Here is a 19,630-nt window from a genome sequence, read left to right on the forward strand (position 1 = left end):
CTAGCATCCTTTACTATACTTGTACATACTTTCTGTAGACTTAGTAGGTGAGCCGTTGAGGTCGATAGCGGTACCCACTGAGGACTACTTCCTTTGCAGTAATTCTCACACCCAGTTATTGACCCCTTTTTGTAGAGCTTTCTTCTGTGGCTGCTGCTGTTGCCGATTCTGATCGTGGAAAAGGAGTTGCAAGCTAGATCCTTTCCAGCCTTATTGCAGTGCTAAAGGAGTATCTCCCACAGGTAGTTTTGGGGTATTTATGTACATATGGTTGTTGTCTGGGTACTCGCTGGAGCGAGTGGTGTAGTAGACATTTTGTATGTACTGGAACCCCTCGAGGTTTTATATATATATATATTTTTTTTTTCTTTTTAGCAGCTCTCTATCTTGTGGTTGTAGCTTTGTTGTGTTTATAGGTACAGCTATCGTTACGTATATAGAAAAAATTTCTATATATACAGCGGGTCTGTTGGCGTGCCCGAGGAAACATGTAATCCGGGGCGTGACAAATAGATAAGAATGCTATTTTTTAACAAATTGATCATAACCATTATTCATTTTTATTTGAAATATTTTTTTAATAAATAGATTAGGGAAAACTTCAAAAACCCCTATTGTGGTTTCATTTTTTTTCACTTTAGTACCATGTGGTTTAAAATGTATCAAGTTAGTACCATGTGGTTTCTCACTTTATCTGTCACGCCCCGAGCTCCGCCAATTTGGTCGGATTCGAGCACATGACAGACGCCTAACGGACAGTACCTCCCCTGTTCGCCCAAGGCTCCAACAACAAGTATATTACAAGCAAATCATTAAAGATAATTGCGAGATATACAAGGTTTGCACGAGGGCAAACAATAACCACAAACGAAGGCATCGAACTATCTAAGCATCCAATATACAAGTTATTTGATTTCATTTGAATCAAACACAAGTGGTCTATTACATTCATTTACATCACGTTTTTCTTTAACCAAAATACATTGTTTACACCATTCTTACATTACCCAAAATATAATTTACATTTCTTGCTTTACATCATTTACAGTTCAATACCTACAGTTGAGAACACCAAAATGTAGGGTATGCCTATATCTCGAGGGCCGCTAGCTACGGCGCAATACCCTTGCCTCGATCCTCCGCCGCCCCGCACGCGCACGGATCTGCAGGGTTAGTGGTAATGAGAACTAGAACAAAGTTCCCAGTGGGTTCGGCCACCGACCACGCCGATTCGCCCATTAGGTCTAATTCAGGCATATGTATTTCAATAAAGGAGGATAACAAACCAACTAATGCACTTCTAATACAATGCCTGCAAGAAAGCAATCCACAAATAGATATTCATATTCAAATACATGATGATTATGCATGCATGTCCTTTTCACTTTCCTTTGGCCTTTACCCAATCAATCCGGGGTGCTCCTGGTTTACCCCAAACTCATAGTCCACATATCCCGTGTAACACACTGGACCTTTGCAAATTGCGAGGTTCGAGTGTTCGGATGTATTTTGAGCTTTTCCACACTTGGTGGAGGGTTGTAGAATGTTTTCCGACCTAAAAAGTTCGAAAATTGAAATTCTGGACAAGTCCTGAGAGTTTTTACTCTCGGGGACCGGTCCCTGAAAGGAAAGACCGGTCCCCCAGTGAGCAGTGTTGAGGCAGCCTGAGGCAACCGGTCCCTAGCAGGCGAGACCGGTCCCCGAGCGCGTCTTCGCAGTGAGAGACCGGTCCCGCGCAGGGAGAGACCGGTTCCCGAACGCTGGTTTTTCGGGTTCGCAGCGAGAGACCGGTCCCTGCTGGGGAGAGACCGGTCCCTCTGGGCGAAAACTGCCCAGACCGGGCTGATGCAATATTGGATTTTTGAGGGGCCTCACAGGATTTTGTTACAAGAGAAGGCTTATATGGCCACTTCTCCTTCTCCCCTTCCTCACTTCACCATTTCTCTTGCTTCTAGAGAGAGAGAGAGAGAGAGAGAGTGGAAGAGGAAGGAGAAGAGAGCTTGTAGAGGACTTGGAGCTTCACCTCCATCCTTTCTTCTCCCTTTTGGTGGATTGGAGCTTACTTTTGGAGCTTGGTGGTGGACCAAACTTCAACCTTGGGCATTTTGAGCTTGGATTGAAGCTTCCAAAGGGTTAGTGACATGTTTCCTCCTTTAGATTCTTGTTTTGGTGATTTTTGGGAGATGAAACCCTAGTTTTGGGACTTAGGGTTTATTTTTGGGCTTTTTGAACCTAGGGCTTTTGAGGCTTGATTGGTTGGTTTAGAACCTTCCTAGGGCTTGGATTGGAAGGGTTCAAGCTCTCTTTTGGAGCTTTGGGAGAGATTTCTACTCTTGAGGTTAGTTTTGGCCCTTTTTGCTTCTAGGTTAATGTTTGATATTATAAGATGGTCGTAATGCCCTCGTATCTCTTCGCTGATTACTTTTAGGGTATTTTGAGACTCGGGGACAACTTTGTTCGGCGAATCGAGACCCTACGCGACGGTTCGGTGGGTTTGACCTAGCCTACATATGAGAAATTCTCATATGTGGTTATATATGTTCCGTAAATTGAAAAAGCATGCATATTCATACTAAATGTATTTATTATGATTTTTAGAATGCTTAAAATGCATATGTTATATATAATGAAATTTTGGACCTCTATGTAGTAGAGAGTTGCTTGAGAGAGAGTTGGTTGCATTTAGCATTCTATACGAGATTTGGTTTCATGTTTCTATAGTGTAAATGAGTTCGAATTCATGCATTTAAACTTAAGTTTACTTGTGACATGAAAGATGATGAAATTGCCATATAGAGGTACTGAGCTAGAATGTATGTGAACTAGCGAGCTAATGTCATCAAGCGGCATTGAGCTCGGGACATGTGTGAACCTAGTGGATAGGGCCATTGAGGGATTTGGGATACATGTTGGACATCAAATTGCCTAAGTGTCATCAAGGGGCACTAGGCGTAGCAAATGTTGAAACTTCACATTGTGACTTAAACTAGATCTTCGGGATGCTAGTGACTATACCATGTTAGAGACATGAGGATTGGATACTTGAGACTTGGACTTTGCTTGCTTGCCATTTGTGCTCATTCGCACATGCTTGTGAGGGTCGCTCCCTACAAGCCGGCACTCCGGAGTTAGCCTACGCGACTTATGTTCGCTCGTGCGGTATTGAGAAGCCTACGGGGTCGAGTGGGACAGACACATTCCAAGAGTAGGGATGTTGGGCTACCACAGGCACTTAGGCGGCACAAGCTGGACTACCTTTGGTAGGTCCTTGATTGGAAATGGAAATCGATACGGGGTTGAGAATGGTTAATCACTACTAGATAGGTTTAGTAGTTGAACGACATTTATATGCTTTTAGCATAGGGTTGAGACATGTAGTATACTTGATAGTCTCCTTTTTGCATTAAGCATACTTGGTTGCCATGACAGAACTTATGCATAATGTATTCATGAAGGTTAATGATTTACTATTTTGATATCGTAGATGTACATCACCATGACATCGTTTATACTTGAGTTTGGTAATCTAGCATTTTAATTATGCCTTTATACAAGCTTCGACCTCATTTTTACAAAACCCTAAATTTCGGTCCCTCAACAAAGTCATCTTCTCAAATCAAGCCCCTAGCTTGACTACTCATGGAGGAAAACTACAAAAGAGTTCTCTAGATGCTTCAACTAGAAGCAAAAACTCAAAACCTAACTTAAAATCACAAGAACTCACCTTTGGAGTCCAAAACTTTCCTTCAAAGCCTTACTCTAGCTTGCTCTACACCTTGGAGAGCTTCTTCTCCAAGCTTGCTCCTCCAAAAGCCCTCTTGGTCCAAGCCCTAGAGAGAGAGGGAGAGAGAGAGGAAAGGTTTTTAGAGAGAGAGAGAGGGAAAGGCTTGTGTGTGAGAGTGAGAAATGAGCCCTCACTCATGCCCTAGCTCAAATAACCCTTCACATGTCATATTTGCACTTAAGCCCTCTCAATTTTTATTTTTCACAACAGTCCTTACTGGGCAAATCCCGGGCTCGGGGACCGGTCTCTCAAGCAAGGGACCGGTTCCCAAGAGCTATCCCGCAGCCTTTGCAGAAAGGGACCGGTCTCCCCCGATGCAACCGGTCTTTCGGGACCGGTCTCTCACCCAGGGACCGGTTCCCAAGAGCTCGATTTTCAGGACTTAGCCGATTTTTCCCTCTGCTCGGCTGATACGCTTTCGGGGACCGGTCTCTCCCCTCAGGGACTGGTCCCCGAGAGCCAAAATTATGGGACTTCACCAGAATTGCAGTTTCACTCTCTCGGGTCCCTTTATACTTTACATATAGGCTTCAATGCACTTCTAGCCTATAGTAACTCATTCCTATCCGCGTTCCGCACATTTCGACGGAACTCGGCACGACTTACAGGGAATCGCTATGTTACATTATCACTTTAGTACCCTGTGATTTAAAGTGTATCAAGTTAGTACCCTATAGTTTTGCACTTTATCACTTTAGTACCTTGTGGTTTCACACTTTATCACTTTAGTACCCTGTGATTTAAAAAACCACAGGGTACTAACTTGATACAAAATTAAAACCACAGGGTACTAAAGTGGTAAAGTGCAAAACCACAGGGTACTAACTTGATAGACTTTAAACCATAGGGTACTAAAGTGATAAAGTGAGAAACCACAGGGTACTAACTTGATAAACTTTAAACCACAGGGTACTAAAATAAAAAAGTGTGAAACCACAGGGGGGGTTTTTGAAGTTTTCCCAATAGATTATAATTGTTCATAGGGAATATTAGTTCGGAATTCCTATACGTTTATATATATATATATATATATGAGTGAGGCTACTATGCTATCGGATGCACGGAGCCTTCCGTGCTTCTAGCTCGTTTTCGATGTTGCGACTTTCGAATCATCGATCGGCTCCATTAAACTTGATCTAGAGTATTTGAAGTACCTAGAAAATAAATTTTATAATTTTACGACATCATTTGCCTAGTGAACGAAGGGGCTCAAAATCAACGGCTGAAAATAAAAATCTTACAAAATGTAATAATATGACATTAAAATTTTAAATCAAAGATATTGATCTTGTTTTATATAGTATAAAGAATTTTCTATCAAAATTTCACGTGATTTGGATATTTCTACACTGTTAAACTTGCAAACGGCTCACTACGGCCATTGAAATTTGTTGATTTTGAGCCCATTCGATCACTAGGCAGTTGATATCGAAAAGTAATAAAATTTATTTTCTAGGTACTCCAAATACTCTAGATCAAGTTTAACGGAGCCGATCGACGATTTGAAAGTCGCAAAGCTCGAAAACACGAGCTGGAAGCACGGAAGGCTCCGTGCTTCCGATACATAGTAGCCTCACCATAGTATATATATATATATAATATATATATATATATATATATATATATACACACACACACACACAAGATCAATATATATATAGAGTTGAGCTAGAATACTATCGATAGCAAACGGGCTCCGTTGTCACTCATTTGTTTTCGATGATGGAGCCTCCGAATCGACAATCGGCACAGTTGAACATGATCTATACCACTTGAAGTGTTTAGAAATCAAATTTCAAATCTTTTCGACATCATTTGCCTAATGATCAAAGGGTTTCAAAATTTGTAATTTTAATGGTCGATATGAGACGTTTTCTCATTTAACGGCGTAAAGATATATGTTTATGCATGTAATAATTAGTTTAATTTATTTCAAATCAATAAAAATTTATTAATTATATTTATCAACAAATTTAGAATAAAATTTATATTTTAAAATTTAATTTTGATCCATTATATAGTTAAAATTTTTTAATTGTTAATTCAAATTTGATATCAAAAATCAAAAATTAAATTTAATTCATGATTTAAACTCAAATTTAAATTTTAATATAAAATAGATGGATATAAGTGTTATTTTTTAATAGATTGATCATAATTTGAAATATTTTCAACAAATTGATCATAACTGTCCGTAGAATTGAATTTATAAATAGATATGAATGTTTTTTTTTAATAGATTCATCATAACCTTTCGTTTTTATTTGAAATATTTTTTATAAATTGATCATAACTGTTCATAGGGAATATTATTTTATTTCTTTTGATTCTGTCTTTCATTCTTATACATTTTAATATATAGTATAGATAGGAATGCTATTTTTTAATAGATTGATCATAACCGTTCGTTTTTAATTGATCACAATTATTCGGTTTTAATTGATCACAATTGTTTGTAGGCCTGATATAAATTAAAATTTTAACAGATTGATCATAACTGTTCGTTTTTAATTAATGACAACCGATGGATAGTTCAAATTTGATATCCAAATTAAATTTAATTCACCATTTAAAATTATTTTTTTAATTTAAATTTAAAATAAATTTAATTTCTTATTTAAATTAAAATTTTAACAAATTAATTATAACTGTTCATTTTAATTGATCACAACCGTTCGTAGGATTGGATTTACAGATGGATAGTTTAAAATAGATGAATAGAAATGCTATTTTTGAGCAGATTGATCATAACTATTCGTTTTTAATTAAGACAATCGTTCGTAGGATTGGATTTATAGATGGATAAAAATACTATTTTTCAACGGATTATAACCGTTTGTTCTTATTTGAAATTTTTTTAATAAACTAATCATATCATATCTGTTGGCGAGGAATATAGAAAATATTATTTTATTTTTTTTTAAGATTTCGTTCGTTATTATCAGAATTTCGATACGATTTTACATATAGTATAGAAGATATAAATACGGTGTAGATGGATAAATTACATTGGATTATCCCCTTGCCCTTTCTCTAGGTCAAGGCCGCTCAGTACACCGACAAACCGAAACCCGTCGCGCCTCCTCTCATCTCTCTCTCTCTCTCTCTCTCTCTCTCTCTTTCTTGCGAGGAGGACCAGGACAAAGAGGAGGGTTTTTTATCCAACTAATCTTCTCCAACAATTTTTTTCTAAAAATAGGCCTCTGAAATTTGTATTTACGAAAATAGGCTCCGAACTGCCACGTGGGCAGTGACATGGCAGGACAGGTTAAAAACGGTGAACCATTAACTGCTTTCATGTGAAAGCGGCAAATGGTTCACCGCTTTCATGAGGATTTAATAATCCTATGAAGGCGGTGAACCATTCACCGCTTTCATTGTGTTCTCCGGCCTATGGAAAAACTTATAAAAGCGGTGAACTATTCACCGCCTTCATATGCGGTAAATGGTTTACCGTCTTTATATGCGGTCAACCGTTTACCGCATTTAAATGCGGTAAATGGTTTACCGCATTCAAGCAAAACTTCAGCCCCCCCGCAGCAACTATGCAAAATTCCCACACGATACAAAAAAGCAATGTTTTCAAGCATTTCAATTACAGAAATAAATACATAAAATCATCTACACCAACTTCAACCACACTTTAAACATACAAAATGAGCTATACCAATATCAACCCATTTTAATATGAATAAATTTAGATAATACTCTAAAAATTCAATGTAGAAAGATCTGAAATATCAAATATACATAAGAATCTCAAAAATAATAAAAAATATCAAGTCCCCTCCATCCCCCTCCTATGCTCTCGCCCTCGTCCCTTGCCACGTCCGCGTCCGCGTCCACGACTGCGTCCTCGACTCCGTCCTTAAATATGTATGTCATGCTCCATCTCAGGCTGCACGGGCTCAATGACATCCATCTGATCAATATGCTCGATGGTGATGCCCTTGACAATCGGCCCCATCCTTTGCTCAACAGCTGATGCTAGTATCCCTTCCTGCGTCTCAATATGACCCTGTCGTCGTCGCCTACGTCGATATACAATATCATCGCGACGAACCTGCAATGTAGATGGACCGTCAGAAAGATGGATAGATGTGAATAAAATATCAAAATATAATACCTCTAACGTAGATGGAATATCAAATAGAGGGATGGATGCCGACGGAATATCAAACTGCACTTCTGATGTCGAAGGGACATCAGATGGATGAATTGGGGCGGATGTCGATGGAAAATCATATGCAGGCATCGAGGTGGAGGGAATATCACTAAAATCATATGCAGGCGCGGAGGTGGAGGGAATATCACCGAAATCATATGCAGGTGTGGAGGTAGAGGGAATATCACCGTAAGCACCAAAAGTCGGAAAAGAAACATTCGAATGCCCTGTCACGGGTAATGTCGGAAGGCTCTCTAACACACTCTCGAGATCCCATCTCACATGTGCTAGAGCATCCATCAATCTAGTGGGCTCCGAAGGATCATCCATCAAATGACCGATACTGCTAACAGCATGCCGCATAGCATACACCTGTATAAACATACATGATAATATATAATGAATATCCTTATATTAAAATAAACTATAAAATAAAAATAATCTTACCAATCGTCGCTCGACATTCCCACGCGGCAGAAAAGTAAGCGGAGGCCGCTGTACAGGACGAGAAATCCACCTCCGTGTGATCCCCCAATACCACTGCATGTACACAGAGGTAGCTCGTATCGGATTTGGATCGACGAATGGACTCTGCTCCGCAATATGCTCCAGACGATCTGCCCAACGCTGAATATATGGAGCATGAAACGCTGTCCAGTCCTCGCCTGATCTACCCTGCGAGGTGATCCTCTGTATAGCTTCTACGGCCTCCGGTATATGCTGCAGCAATCCAAACTGACGCAGAATTCTATCGGGCAAATGTAGCTCAACAATATCAAAACATATCAAACTAGTTCTCGAACGCCAAATTGCAGAGCCCTCAAGACAAAATGCAGGAAGACCGATCAAAACATCCTCCGTATAGGGCGTCTATGTACATAACATGTACAAGTGTATTAAAAAAATGAATGTAAAATTTTAGAATGTATATGCATGTATTTAATTTATGAAATCTATACGTACTTGTTACTCTCTCTGCTGATCGAGCTCATCGCGATAAAACTCAATGTCAGTCACCCTGACATTTCCACGAAATCGCAATCCCATGTTCCACCTACAGAAGTGATTAATAGTATATTAAATTAGCGGTATAATATATCAATACAATATCAATATTTATTATTTTATTATATTATATTTTAAATGCATAGCATACCGAGAACCCAATGGACAATCATGGAGATCCGGTGGAGCTCCAACTCGATCGGGACGTCCAATATGTATATGGTCCCATGCCCATATCTAAGAACAATAAAAAGTTAACTATAAAATTAGTAAAAGAAACTAAGTTATAAGTTATAAGTTATCAGTAAAAAAAACTAAGTTATAGTGATTTGACCTGTAGTGGTGTATCAAAAGCACAAGACTCGGCCTTTCCTTTCATAGAGGCAGTCCCTAATGCCCGATAGAGATGGGCCAAGGTAGCTGCGCCCCAAGCTAGGCCTCCGCAGAAGTCAAAATCCTCAAGTAGCGGTAGCCACTTGAGGTGAACGCGATATCCAGTAGGGTTAGGAAACAAACTGAATCCAATTTGAAATAAAATGTATGCTCGTGCAGATGCTGCAACCACGGCCACAGGAGCATCCAAAGGAATATGTCGGAAATGCTGAAACAACCACTCCAAGCGGATCTGGCCGGCGACAACATCGTCTGGCTATATCCCAAGAAGGAGCTCACATGTATGCAATAAATCAAATGAAACACGTCCTGTAATAGGCTCCTCGGAGACTCGTAGTCCAGCTATAATGGCCACATCACGTAGCGTAACTGTCATCTCTCCGTGACGTAGGTGGAATGTCTGCGTCTCGCGCCTCCATCGCTCTATCAACGCCCCTAACAGAGCCTGATTTAGTTGTACTCGTCTAAGGCGGGAGACGTAGAAAAAGCCAGTATGTCGTAACTGCTCTATCACTCCCGGATGCTCGACTATCCATGTGTTCAGTTTACGGCCATGCTCCGTAAACTGAACTGGCGCGTACCCCTGTAAAGTTTATTCACTTTTTAGCAAATTCTCCTTTTAAGTATTTAAATTACAAACTTTTTTGTAAATGCATAACTTAACATACCTCTGATCGCACGTAGCTCGACCGATGCCTATCCTAGTCTGATAGAACTGATGGATCAACTGACCCGGGATCCTCGTGATCGTCCATCTGCAAAATAAAATACATAAATTAGTGACCATTAAATTGAACATTAATAGATGAATCTAGAAATCAAATTACTGTAGATAGTCAAACATAAGTTATCATCAACCTATAGCTCTACGTCTACGGCCTTCATTTGTTCTATCTTGATTATTTGGACATGTAGTCCTATAATGTCCCTGTTGTTTACAAATAGTGCACATAGTTCTTCGCATTCCTTCTCTCTCGTCCATGGTATTTCGAATATGAGTTGATCATGGACGACCTTTCTTTCTCCTGATTGGTGGTGGTGCCAGCGGTGGTCCTTGAGGGCGTGGCCAGCTTCTTTTGTCTGGGACAGGGTGAAATTGCGGGAAGTAAGCACGACGGTAATTCTCACATGTATACCATTCAGAACACAGACTATAGTAGTCAATGTTCATTTGACCATTACTGCATACAGCTAGAAGATGTGAGCATGGCAACCTAGTGAGCTCAAACTCATGGCATGAACAAGTCGAGCTTCTCCTGTCAAGAACCACCTCAAATTGTCCATTTCTGGTAGTAATTTGAAACTCGTTTACTCCGTAACGATCCACACGGTGTCCTCTTGCGATTATCATATAACTCCTAATTAACGCCTCCTGTTTTGGTGTCAATACTGTAGTGTATGTCTCACCTTTATCACGGCGCTTAACAAAATAATTGTTCACCTTATAAAATGTAGCGGCCACAAATGCTGTGATAGGTAAACCACGTACACCCTTAAGCACTCCATTTAAATTCTCCGACCGATTTGTCGTCATTGTCCCAAAATGTCGTCCTCCATTAAATGCTCTCGCCCAATATTCCCTTTCCTCTTGGAGCTCGTGCACCCAAAGCCATGCCGCTTGATCCATTTCTTTTAACTGATCATTATGCTCATAATATTCCTTTGCAGTTGCAGCACATCCTATGCCCGTATAAAATTTATTGAGCACAGTTTCATTTTTAAAACCGGCTTTTTTCATATTAGCTTGCATATGGCAGAGGCACCAGCGGTGAGCATGTCCCTTGCTTCTCGGAAACTCCTCCGCAACAATCTCCTTTAACCCAGGAAAGCGGTCTGAAATGAAACAAATAGATCAATCACGTGTCACGAAAACCTTTAGATGTCGTAAAAACCAACGCCAACTAGCCGCATTTTCTCCCTCATAAATAGCAAACGCCAATGGGTATAACCCATTATTAGCATCTACACCCGTCGCAATCAACGCATGCCCTTGATACTTTCCATACATATGGATTCCATCAATGCTCAACAATGGTCAACAATAAGAAAATCCATTAATTGACGGCCCGAAGGCCCAAAATACTCGCCTAAACTGCCTAACACCATTTAGCAGAATTTTAGGATCAAGACGCCATTGAGTCCCGGGATTCACGCGCTGTAGTATAGATAGGAAGCGACCAAGATCGGTGTATGACTCCTCCCAACCACTATAAATGATCTGTAGTGCTTTACTTCTAGCCTGCCATGCTTTCGAATAAGGTATGTCTACATGCAATTCATTACGCACCTTTTCTTTAATTTCCGCCGGTGTCAAAGTAAGCTTTACCCTCAATGATGGGAGAATATGTCGACATATAAGAGATGAAGTACAGTTTTGATGTACAGTGTTAAGCACCGGCACTAAACATGTATGTTGCCCGGCGTATTTTTTAACTCTAAAATAACTCACATCCTTTGGTACCGATGCATGTAATCTCCAAGGACATGAATCTACCATGCATTTAACTGTATACGCCTTTGTCGTCGACTTTATTACTTTCATTTGCACGTTGTGAGCAATATGCCATTTCCCCAGAGTGTGCAATAAACTTGCTTTATCAGGAAATACCCGACCAACCCATAAGTCATCAATAGTAGGAGGGGGCTGTTCAATCTGCGGACGATCATGCACATCGTTATCAGCCACATACTGGCCAATCCAATCATCATTTTCTACAAATTGGTCTGGATGATCTATGTACTCTGCACCTTCATCTGGATCATCAACATATTCATTATTGACAATTGGATCATCACCCTCAGTATATATGATATCTACGAGAACACCCAGTCCACCATCATGATCTGCATCATGATGATGAACTTCTGCCACAATGTTCTCATTTACGGCCAAATTTGAAGATTCATGTCCAACACCCTCATGATCAGTAGTGTAACCGTCTTCAGCTACTTCTTGTTGCACTTCCGCCCGATTTCCTATACCGTCATTTTCGGTTCCCAATAGATACGATCCAAAGTCATGCACATCATGAGAGGTATGAAATCTGCAATTATTTCGTAGTTAATCACTTTCTAACCAAATAAAACAATGAATGATTAAATTAATTGTAGCGTATTCTAACCCTTCTTCACATGAGATGCCTTACTCTTTACCCAGTGGGGCATAAGAACTAAAACCCGTGGCATGCTGAATAGTACGTGGGAGGGGAGGAGGATCACTGACAACTACATTTGAAAAATCGTACTCCCTACAATTGATGGGAGAAGGCAATATAAATATTTTAATATTAATAAAATCTGTATACAAAAGTTAAATTTTGCAATACTAACCTAGGTGCTAACTCCTCCTCCAATATCAGCACGAAAAGATTCTCTTTCGGGGCCAGGGGATAATACATCCACATTAAAGTCACTGTTTAACATTCTAGAATAATACCCCTGAGAAAGAACTATCTCTTTTTCAACGAAAATTATCAAACACGGAGGGTTTCCCGACAATGCCATCGCACCACACAGTGAGTCATCGTCCGTAACTTCAACCACATCGAATTGATTCATCCCGGTCGAATATCGAACTTTAATAATTAGGTGATACTCATCTCTCGAAGTATCGGTCAATCTATATATTTTTCTCTCGAATTCTGTAAATGTAATATCCACTGGAATACCACTTAATTTCTTACGACCGCCAACGTACTTTGGATTGCTATCATGCGCAAATATTTCTCCATTCCAATGAACAACAATAGCCACATTACTACGCGACATCCTAACTTAAACAAAATATAAAATTTGTAAACAAACATAATCATACCAAATTAAAATGCTGAATTGATACGGCAAATAAGCTGCTAAACTCACCCAAAGCACTTCACTTCCCCTAGAAACACTAATAACTTACGGAGCATCATCTGTTGGTTTCGATCTACATATGAGAGTTCGAATTAAATCAATAATACATCGTCACCAGTATGAAACATTCAAAACCTAGGAATCTTAGATAAAGCGATCAAACATTCCCTTAAAGTAACATCTCCTCTATTTCAAGTATGAGATTTTTATACCTAAGTTTTATAAATGCCACAGTATATGAATTCAATTTAAATGACCCAAAAAATACTATCCTTCACAAAAGAAACCAACTACGACATTATTACATCTCAGATCTCGGTGTTGGGCTCTACCACTAACCTAATTGGGCTTAAAATGTGATCTAAAAGTGTGCATACTACAAAATATAGATAAAATACTGTAAAATAACACAATTATTTAGAAACAATCAACTCTATTTCAAAAGCAATTAGATTTTTTTCAAACCTCTCACCACTAACCTAATGGAACAATGTCGTTGCAATGTTGAGGAGAGAAGGCACGGCAGAAGCAGTACAGTCGACGAGGCGACGGCGGCAGCGATGGCGGCGTCCGCAGCGACGGCGGCCTCGGACTCGGGTCGGAGTGAGTGAGATAGAGAGGAGTGAGGGAGCATGCGAGAGACAGAGAGGAGAAGCTCGTGAGACACAGGAGCTCGCACGCTCGGGAGACACAAGAGCTCGCGCGCTCGGGAGACACAGGAGCTCGCGTGCGGGTATAATCGGCGCAGGCGACGGCGGCAGCGACGGCGACGGCGGCAGCGACGGCGGCGTCGGACTCGGGTCGGAGTGAGTGAGGTAAAGAGGAGTGAGGGAGCGTGCGGGAGACAGAGAGGAGAAGCTCGCGCGCGGGTGAGTGAGAGAGAAAGGAAAGGGGCTCAGGCGGGGTAGGGTATGCTGATTAAAGGCGGTGAATGGTTCACCGTATTTAAAAGCGGTGAACTATTCACCGCATTTAAAAGCGGTGAACGATTCACCGCCTTCTATTATTCCCAGTGTACACAACTGGAGTTATTTGATGGTCCTACAAATGCGGTGAATGGTTTACCGCATATATATGCGGTAAACCATTCACCGTATATGTCGATTTCACCACCACAAGCTGACCTGGCTAATTTGGAGACTATTTTTACAAAATTTTTTTTTTAAGGAGGCCTATTTTTGTAAATAAAAGTTTCAAAAAGGCTATTTATAAAAAAAATTCCAAAGAGGAGGTGGTGCGTGGTGACGATATATACGGTTTCCCCTTTCTCCTCGTTTCGTGCGGGTCCGAACTCCGGACCCTAACCCCACTCGTCCTCGACTCCGCAATCAACGCCGGCGGCAGCTCTCTCACACTCTTTCTCCCTCCTCCTCTCGTTTCATTCCGGTCTGAACCGCGGTTGGCCCACTCTCGCAAGGAGGAAGGCAAGATCGGGGAGGAGGAGGTGGTGGCGATATCTAGGGCTAGCGCTCCTTTTAAGTAATAACTAACAAGTTATAAATCTATAAGCCTCTGTTTCAGTATTGTGCTTTCACGTTGCTAGACATGTACAAAAGAAAAAAAAATCTATGAGCTCTGTTGCAGTTAAAATCAGAGTTTATGCAGAAAAATACTATAGTAACTTGCTTATTTATGACTTTGGTTTGATTGGTAGTGATTTTTGTATTTTCTGTGGTTATATTCTCATAAATCATATTCAGAATAATGAATCTGTAGTTATTCATCTTTATAAAAGATTGGTATGCCTTAATGTTACTAGTTTAGATTTTATGGCCGCCTTTTCTTTCACTTAGTTTAGGAATGTTTTAATTGTTTGTTGATTTCTTCCATTATTTATGATTTTTTATGCTCTAAATGTTTGTTTGCATGTGGAAGATAAGAATGATTTAATTGCTATTTGTGGGGAGACGAGCGATTTGATTGATGAGGGACATTTATATATATTGTGCGGAGATAATGTGCTTTTTGTGGTCTTCGCTTATTTTATTATGAGTTCATATTAAAATTGCATTTATGTTTATTAAATCTTAGATTTTATTGAATAAAATATAGGTATATCAAAATTTGAACATGTGTGAAATTTTGGTTGCGTTTTTACTCATTCTAGTTAATATTCACATGTGCATTCTACTATATTATTATCCGAATAACATCCGAATACAAATCTGTGCCTTATCTGAACATGAAGAAATACTCAACCGTATTTGAATCTCTTTTTTTAGCGGATATGATAACAAAAATTTAGTATCCGTCACATATCCGTATCTGAATTCGTATTTGTTAAAAAAAATATAAGGATATGGATATGGTTTTATCCAATATCCCAGTGTATCTGATTCATTTTCTCCCCTTTCAGGGGTCAGAGCTAAGATGGTGAGATGTATGAAGGTTTTTCCTCTGGCCGCTAACTGAACCGCCTTTTTATGTAACCCAGCATGAAGATGTTGCCTCTTTACTTTTGTTTTCGAAGTTAGCTCATGCTCAGTGCAGTGAATTGAGTATGTTTCATTTTTTCTTTTTTATGTGGAATGAATTTATCATTTTAAATAACACTTATCTTCGACTCTCTCTGTGTTTCTTTTACCAGGTGACATGGAACTGCAAACAAGAGAGTGAAAACTGACCCATCTTGTACACTGTTGATATACTACCAGAGAGGATATTATACTTTGTCACTATAAACTCATTTCAAATATGTTACAAGATTTATATTAAGGAAGTTAACATGGTGGAGAATGATGTTTCTGCTGATCTGTTGTTTTCTGAATTAATTGACATGGGGTTTGACTTTGACAAAGTTATAGAAGCTATTGAAGCTGTAGGTCCGTGCCGCGATGATGCTCTGGAGTTTATATTAAATGGTTCTTGTGATAGCAATAAGGATCAAAATTGGCAGGTTTCTGATCAATTTACTTGTTCAACCAGTCAAGCTTACCCATTGGGCAAAAGTCTCACTTCTACTCAACCGCATCAGAGATTGAAACAGTCAAGTATAAAAGAACATCTTCCAAAGTATAGTGGGACTAGACGGAACATTTCTTATGGTGATTCTGGTAATTCATTATCTCAAACAAAGAGATTAAGGTCTGCCAACTTATGTGGCCAAAAAGTCATTGATATTGATCCTGGATTGGAGAGTGGCACTTCACAACTTTGCAGCTTTGAAAGCCGAGAAGCTGAAATGGACTGGGATAAAGAAGTTGGTAGTGTTTTGCAAAATCATTTTGGATTTTCATCTTTGAAAGGTTTCCAGAAGGAAGCTTTGGATGCTTGGTTCGCTCATAAGGATTGTCTTGTTCTTGCAGCAACGGGGTCTGGTACTTGCCTTTCTTTTTGTTTATCTTCATTTTTATATTAGATTTAGTGCTTGTCCAAACTAACGGGAACTTCTCCAGAAGCACTGTTGTCAAAAACTGTTCAAAAAAGCATGAACAATTCTTTCATTAACATTCCCTCCAATGCTTCTAGCTGCAGCAGAAGCAAAAGCTGTGAAATGGAGCTTTTTGTTTCTAGTCTCCGAAGTGCTTTTCATCTTCGTGACACAGCAAAAGCTCCAGACTTCTTATTGGTCAAATCATTACCTACTTAGGGTAGTAGAGTTGTTTCAGAAGCTGCCATATAGGCACTTAGACTTGTATATGCTTCAAAATTGTCAATTAATAGATCATTCTGTACCTGAATAAATTCCTCATTTTGCAGGAAAATCTCTTTGCTTTCAGATACCAGCATTATTGACACAAAAACTTGTGGTTGTGATTTCGCCCTTGATAAGTTTGATGCATGATCAATGTTTGAAATTAGCAAAACATGGAATATCAGCATGCTTCCTTGGGTCAGGACAACCTGACAGTGGTGTGGAGCGCAAGGCAATGAATGGCAAGTATAAGATAGTTTATGCTTGTCCCGAGACCATTTTGAGGCAAAAACTTTATCTCTTTCCTGATTCTTTTTATTTATGTGATAATGTTAGTTACTTGCAGTGTCATGAAGATAAAAATTAAATTTTCTTTTGTGTAGGCTTATGGATCCGCTTAAAAGGCTTGCAGAAAATCCTGGGATTGCATTGTTTGCCATTGACGAAGTTCATTGTGTTTCTAAGTGGGGCCATGATTTTCGGCCTGACTATAGGTCTGAGCTCTGCCTGATTTAATTTTTACCTTGCTTGCTTAGACATAAGACATGTCGTTCTAGTGGAATGTTTAGCCTGGTTGGAGCTTGTAATAAAGAACCATTTAAGTATAGGTGTCCAAAGAAACAAAAACAAATTCCTGCATTTAAATTCCTCCAAATGGCTTTTTGCTGCAGCAGAGCTACATATATCTTGTGCTTTTTGAGCTCACAAGCTCGTTTTAGCTTTCTCAAAGCACCAAACTTCTTGTTTGCTAGTTGCATTGCTGTTGCTTCGTGGTGTAGCAAAACTGTCTTAGAAGCCTGGTGAAATCATCTCTAAGAATTTTTATGTTCCAATAGTAAATGTTTCTGTTTTGTTTCATTTAGTTTGTTTCCGTCCTGTCAAACTCTTTAAGTAATTAATTATTTAAATTCTTTCTCAGACATTTGTTCGTATTGAGAGAGAACTTCAATACCTCCAATTTGAAGTTCTTAAAGTTTGATGTACCATTAATGGCGTTGACTGCTACTGCAACAATTCCTGTTCAAGAAGATGTTATCAAATCCTTGCACATGTCCAAAGAAACAAACATTGTATCGACTTCCCTTCTCCGGCCAAATCTTCGATTTACAGTGAGTTGGAAACTTTTCTATATGAAAATAATCAATTCTATTCCTTTAGAACGAAAAAGAATAACTTCTAAGCTTTGACTAGTCTTTTTGATTGTATGATTTGCAAAAGTTGCTCTTAGGAAATTTAGTAGTGAAAGTTGAAAACATTCATTTGAAAACATCTATCTATTAAATATAATGAAATCCCAGTTGGAAGTGACGTGGAGGCACCACATTCACTTGGGTTTGTGGGGCCCACTTTTTGGCAAATGACTTCAAAATTTAAATGCATCGTTTAATTTTACAGATTTAATTAGTTTCTGATGTAATTTTCGTAACTAAATTTATTAAATAAGTAATTAACTTAAACTCCATCGATTTCTCTTTTATTTTTTATTGTACAATTTATATTTAAGTGATCAATATTATAAAATTAAAATTTATATTTAATATATGCAATTTAAACTATTTAAAAGTACGTATAAATAATTATATATTTTAAAATTTTATAATAAAAAAGAAAAAAACAGATTAGATTAAACAAAAAAGTCTGCTTCTCCTCATCAATAGAAAGAAAAAAAAATAAAATAAAGAATTAATAAAAGTTACCCCCCACCCCCCAAAACCCACTCCCCTTCTCGCTCCCACTTCTTGCCGCCTGTAAAAAACTAAGGTTCCATATATATGTATATAGATAACTACTTTTAAAATTTGGAAATTTAAAGTTCAATTTTAAAATTCAAAATTTTAAATTTGAGACTTAAAATTTAAAATTTAGATATACATCTAAATTTAAATTCAAAATTTGAATCCAAAATTTAAATATAAATATAAAATTTGAGTCCAAAATCAGATTTCAAGAAGCAAGTTTTAGCTTCTGCTTTTGGGCCTCTAAAATTAGAACTGATTCTAAAAATCAAAGTTAGATTTTGAAAAAGAGGTTACCAGATGCTCTATTGCAGGAAAAATCACTTTTCGCCTTAATATCACTTTCTAGAATCTAGGGCAAACATAAAAAGAACTAACAGCTTATTTCTATGGCTGAATAAGAAGCATCTAATTGGTGCTTCTGGTTTTCATGCTCAGAGTCTCATTTCTTCTTCCTGTTGCACCAAAAGCTTAAAATTTTTCTCTTTGACAAATGCTCTACTATATAGATTGCTGCCTCTGAAACTAGAAACAAAAGCAGGGCAAGCAGGCCTTGAGGTAGCGTTTGGTTCGGGAACAAAGGGGGGAATAAGCCCTTGTTCCCCTTTTTGTTCCCAAACAGTATGTTTGGTTCCCGGGAACAGGAGTTCCAGGGTTTATGGAACAAGCTGGTATAAGGCTGGAATTGCTGTTCCACCCGTTTCCTGAAACTAGTTTGTTCCTTGATGAGAACAAGATTAATTAAAATCTAAATTTAATTTTAATGGCTGTAAATTATTAATTAATCTAATTAATATATTTAAATCATTATTTATTGCTTTAATAATTAAATAATTAATTAATTTATTATTTATAATTAATTATTAATAATTAGATAATTATTATTATTAATTTATTATTATTTATAATTAATTGTTAATAATTAGATAATTATTATTATTAATTTATTATTTATAATATATTATTAATAATTAATAATATTTATTATTATTTATTAATAATTATTATTCTTAATGATAATCAATATTATTATTGATTTATTATTTATAATTAATTAATAA

At 38.3% G+C, this 19,630-nt stretch overlaps 2 protein-coding genes across 7 annotated transcripts in view; one reads left to right on the forward strand and one right to left on the reverse strand.

Annotated features, from left to right (window-relative positions):
- LOC109727972 lies at nucleotides 7,653-8,947 on the reverse strand. Its single transcript, XM_020258217.1, has 4 exons — nucleotides 8,913-8,947; nucleotides 8,397-8,819; nucleotides 7,911-8,321; nucleotides 7,653-7,847 (listed from the first exon to the last, which is right to left on the reverse strand). Exons 2-4 carry the CDS (start codon nucleotides 8,493-8,495, stop codon nucleotides 7,653-7,655), a joined length of 705 nt encoding a protein of 234 aa, XP_020113806.1. The 5' UTR covers nucleotides 8,496-8,819; nucleotides 8,913-8,947.
- LOC109727920 (ATP-dependent DNA helicase Q-like SIM) overlaps nucleotides 14,434-19,630 on the forward strand; it is a 31,007-nt gene continuing 25,810 nt past the window's right edge. The window contains exons 1-6 of one of the 6 annotated variants that reach the window (XM_020258132.1): nucleotides 14,434-14,692; nucleotides 15,556-15,697; nucleotides 15,787-16,516; nucleotides 16,899-17,118; nucleotides 17,217-17,327; nucleotides 17,753-17,942. In XM_020258132.1, the coding sequence (XP_020113721.1) occupies nucleotides 15,925-16,516; nucleotides 16,899-17,118; nucleotides 17,217-17,327; nucleotides 17,753-17,942 (1,113 nt within the window). In that variant the 5' untranslated portion in view covers nucleotides 14,434-14,692; nucleotides 15,556-15,697; nucleotides 15,787-15,924. Of the gene's footprint in view, nucleotides 14,693-15,555; nucleotides 15,698-15,786; nucleotides 16,517-16,898; nucleotides 17,119-17,216; nucleotides 17,328-17,752; nucleotides 17,943-19,630 lie in introns of those variants that run through there. The other 5 variants (XM_020258133.1, XM_020258134.1, XM_020258136.1 and 2 more) reach the window with 5 other exon arrangements.

The sequence above is a fragment of the Ananas comosus genome, linkage group 23 (genome assembly GCF_001540865.1).
Source record: "Ananas comosus cultivar F153 linkage group 23, ASM154086v1, whole genome shotgun sequence".
In the NCBI taxonomy this organism is placed as follows: Eukaryota; Viridiplantae; Streptophyta; class Magnoliopsida; order Poales; family Bromeliaceae; genus Ananas; species Ananas comosus.